The 4,778-nt window shown below is 25.9% G+C and overlaps 1 protein-coding gene across 1 annotated transcript in view; it reads right to left on the reverse strand.

Moving 5' to 3' along the window:
- LOC105621965 (carbonic anhydrase 9-like) overlaps positions 1 to 1,580 on the reverse strand; it is a 7,190-nt gene extending 5,610 nt beyond the window's left edge. The window contains exons 1-4 of the mRNA XM_012203398.1: positions 1,499 to 1,580; positions 429 to 596; positions 194 to 353; positions 14 to 119 (exon numbers count right to left, since the gene is read on the reverse strand). Of these exons, the coding sequence (XP_012058788.1) occupies positions 14 to 119; positions 194 to 353; positions 429 to 596; positions 1,499 to 1,580 (516 nt within the window). The remainder of the gene's footprint in view (positions 1 to 13; positions 120 to 193; positions 354 to 428; positions 597 to 1,498) is intronic.
- Positions 1,581 to 4,778: the final 3,198 nt, after the last annotated feature.

Here is a 4,778-nt window from a genome sequence, read left to right on the forward strand (position 1 = left end):
GTGTGTCTGGTACCTGGAAGAAAGAAGCTACTACAGCTATACCATCCTCGTGTTGTAACGCATTCAAATAATTGCCATATGCCATATTATAATGTATAATATGCGTTTCCATTGAATATCTACGAATATTGATGTCTCATTGCTATGATTTATTCTTTATTATTTATTTCAATTCAAACAAATAAATACTTACCTTATACCGTTTAGTACATGTTCAGCACCTCTATTATTTTTTAAGCCCCAATGAAAGTGCACTTCTTCCATTTCAAATGTTTGATTTTGCAGTATGCCTCCAAATATATAAGGCAATGTTCTATATACTTGTGTCTCATTTTTGTCTATACTAAGTATAACTAAAAAAAAGAGATGTGTACACGCTCTTTTAAAAAGTTTAACAGTAAAATTATACACAATTCAAAAATATTTACCAGTTTTTCCATTATTTTTTAATAATTGCGGCATTGGAAAAAAATCATGATAACCAATCAGTTCAAGAGCCGGAAATGATTTAACGATCGCTTTTGATGTGCATATAGCCACTGGTGATTGTTGTTTTCCTGCGCATGATTTGTACTTCTTCGGCCACAAGTGTTGCTCTAAAATAAAACATTAAAATAACATTTTTCTTGTACTCATTAATAACCTTTTAAGATCTAATGTACGTAATTATATATACATTCATTTTGAATTTTTCCTCTAATGTTTTATTTTTATAAAATAGTGACTCTGTTTATTTAATTCGTCACACTAGCTGATTAGCTGAAATTAGAATTGCTGTCTTAACAATATAATAATATGTAATAATGGTAAATAATGGTATTTTCAAGCTTACACATACTGTTATTGTGATCGTTTGCAGAGCAATTCACCAGCACTTAATTTTGTTAAATATATTATTTACAAAATGCAGGCAAATAACAAGTAATTTTTATTTTTTATCTATGTTACCTTAAAATACAAGAGTAATTCTTCATGTTTGTTATTATCATTATACGTATTCAATTCTGTAGCTGGAACACATAATGAATGTGTACATAATTACATACCTTCAAAAAATCATTGATGATTAATCTTCTTGATTAATTCATAAAATTCTTCATCAGATGCATTTTTAAAGATCAAATTACAGAGAAAAAATTTTATTCAATCGATGGATCTTAAAGAGTGTTACATATAAGTTAAGTAGGCTGCTATTTACACAATTACTACTTTGAATATGAATAATAATTATAAAATCTCATCAATTTGTAATTATTCGTCGATCTCTAAATTTATTGTTAATCTTTACACGGGTTCCACTGTTTGTAAGTATAATTAAGTAGTATAATTATTTTTAAGTTCTTATCTTATTTCCAAATTAATCTGTTTTAATTAAAAAAATAAAAAATAATTTTAATAAAGAAGGAAAATAAGAAAGAAAAATTATCTATGATTCTTTTAGTTTTATTTTATATATTAAGTCGCGAAAAATAAATCGAAATTTGTAAACTTGTCATACCTCTCTTATTGTATCCAAAACCATGGATGCCACAGTGCGGTATAACGATGAGCCATGCCGTTACAATTTGTAAGATACGCATTTCTAAATTCTTTTTGTACAAACATTGATAATTATATACATGTGTCAATGCGTATATAAAACATTACAATTTATTCCTCATGGAAAAAATCTTTGCCGAAAAATTCGCTGAAATTTTGCTAAAATTGTTCCAGTATTTCGAAATACTTTTTAACAAAGTTTCAACGAAATTTAAATACATTTGAAAACAAAATTGCATATTTTTACACAACAAACATAAGACTGATTTTTGAATTGATTTTTACAATTTTTCTAAACAAAAAATATATCTGATTTATTTTCATCTCGGAATTCAATTTTGAGGAGTTATCGATTTCTTTAATTATTAATTATTAAAACATAAGCCAGTATTCATAATCTTTTTTTATTTCAAAAAAGTCTTAAGTAATGTCTTAAGACACTAATGCGATTCTCTAATTGATTCATGACATCTTAAGGCTTTATTTAAGACAGTCTTAAATATAAGCTGCAACTATGAATACCATAGATGAAAAATCTCATAATGCTCCTTTTGTTCTATTCTATATTTTAATGATTAAAATAGAACTAAAAAAATAGAACTCTATATGGTAACAATGTGGTATATTGCATTCGCGGCAAATTGTTAGAGAAATTCAGTAAACTTTTTTGAAAACTTTATGAAGAAATTGTAATAAGTTTTTAACTAATTCATTTCATCTTTTTTTGGTTGGAAATTGAGTGAAATTTCAGAAAACTTAGAGAAGTTTTAATTAAATTTCAGCGACTTTTCATTAATTTTACTTTATAAAATCACCCACAGTAAATTTGAGCAATTTTGCTATTCTTTTACTTTCAGTGAAATTTTCATGAAATTTCAGTAAAATTTTTCCACCAGAAATATATTATACATAAATGTTACATTATAAAATAACTTTCATATAATTCTTTGTTACTTTATGTATATTAATCTTTTTTTCCCTTTTTTTACAACATTTAGGTCAATTATATCAATAATATTCTCCATATTACTATAAATTAAGGTATATGTATTATAAATCATACCTTCTATAAAATATATGATTGAAACTTTTTGACAGATAGTTACGAAGGAATAGCGAACAAATGGATAACTGAAATGTCTATACTATTTAAGAATATGGAGGCACTTATTAAGTAATTTGCAGTAGTGCATATCATTATCAATAGCATATGTCGTAATCTTTCAAGTTACAGACACGACTCTTAATACAAAAGTAGCAAGATGCTTCTTCCATTACAATAATGCATTAAAGTAGGTCATTTTATTGCAAGGTCTGTTTTCTGTAACTCGTGTACGCTTTTGGAACTTAAAGTAAAATAGATATGTTTGATATTTAGTAAAAGCGAGAAAGAAAATTTTAATGCGGTTTAATGCAGAATTAAAAAATAGAATTTACATTCGTTTTAATGCTAACAGAAAATAGAACTTACATTCTTTTTAATGCTAACAGAAAATAATAATGTGATAATAAAGAGATAAGAATAAAAAAAGTATATCTTAAGATTATAATTATATTTATTTATATGTTTTGTTTTACAAAATATAAATTACAATATCCTCGCAATATAAATATTTACTAATACCTGAGCATTTTGCATTTATTGGAAAATTCTAAATATACATATCACAGTCAGACATTTATAAACAGAAATAGTTAATAATTAAATTGCCAAATATACAACACAAATTATGAGAAATTGATATAAAAGAGACTGCATGCATACAACATTGTTTCGGAGAAACTTTGGCTCAAAAGTTAATATAAAGGAAGGCAATTTTACCGAAAATATTTACAGTTAAGTTATATTTATAATAGTTCTTAGTATAGCATCATTGAGAACCATACGTTTGATATTTTACTTATATAAATAAAAAAATGTAAAAAAGCCCAGAGCCTACATTAGCTGTTCGGCACAGAAAATTCTTTATTTTCGTGTAAATGTAACAAAACGAATAAAATAAACGTTTTGATCTTTCAATTCCTTATCAATACAAAATGTAAATCGAAATTACATAAGTAACGAAAATTCCAATTCCATTTGATGATTCCCGAAGATTTAGTTCATTCTTCTTTATCCAAATGCCAAATTAGCTATGTAATGAATAGCCCAATGATTATCAAAAATATTAACTTATACAATAATAATATAAAAACTTTCATAAAGTAAAACCAAAGTCATATACAATGCGTCATTAGTAGAATCATATCAGATTGTAAGATTTACTGTGTAATCATTCAAAAGAAATACGAAAACGAAAAATTAGAGAAATATTAAAATGTTTTGTTACATTCACCCGAAAATAAAGAATTTTCTGTTCATCCGAACAGCTAATGTAGGCTCTGATGGATTTTTTTACATTTTTTATTGATAGATTCTTTCGAGCCTCATTTTATATATTTGTTTAATTTTATTTATAATTTTGTCATTATTTTCTTATTTTTTTATTATATCTTTCTTGACTGTTAAATTCGTTCAGATTCTCTCATTGAGAAACAATTATTTCTTCTTGATTCCTTTATATAAAGATATCTTCGCGTTTATAGACTGTGGAAAATTGATCATCAATTTAAATCTATTATAAACCACATACATAATATGTAATTTACGTGATATGTAACAGATGTTACAGATGTTCTTTTTTTTACATTTTTATACAATTCAGATTTTATATGTTTAATATAATATATTAAATTAATAATTGCACTGAAAATTCATTTTTACGTAAAAATGAAAATAAGAGAAACAATCTCCAATGACCTTGATCATAACAAATGTTATTCAGACATGATTCTGAGCAACATTCAAGAGGTCACAGTCGTCAGTCGGACACCTTGTGTAATGCCAGCGTTACTGTAACTTTCAAGCCTTATAACTTGAAAAATATTTAATAAAAAATAATTTTATGTGAAAAGCTATTAAACTATTAGATTCTGGCATCAAAAATGGAGTGTTCCATTAAAAAAAAACAAATCGATGTGACCTTGATCTGACATTGGCGACATTACTCAAAATCAAACTGATAAAATTATTAAATAGATCTTTTTAAACCTTACAATTTTTGTTTAAAACATTTTTCTCAAAAATGTGTACTTTCTGAGATATTTAACCGGCCCGAAACTTTTGGCGGGCCTTATATATGTATATGCACTTTATTTAAGTTTTGTGTGTGTGTGTGTGTGTGTGTGTGTGTGTGTGT

Source organism: Atta cephalotes, assembly GCF_000143395.1.
Source record: "Atta cephalotes unplaced genomic scaffold scaffold00038, whole genome shotgun sequence".
Lineage (NCBI taxonomy): Eukaryota > Metazoa > Arthropoda > Insecta > Hymenoptera > Formicidae > Atta > Atta cephalotes.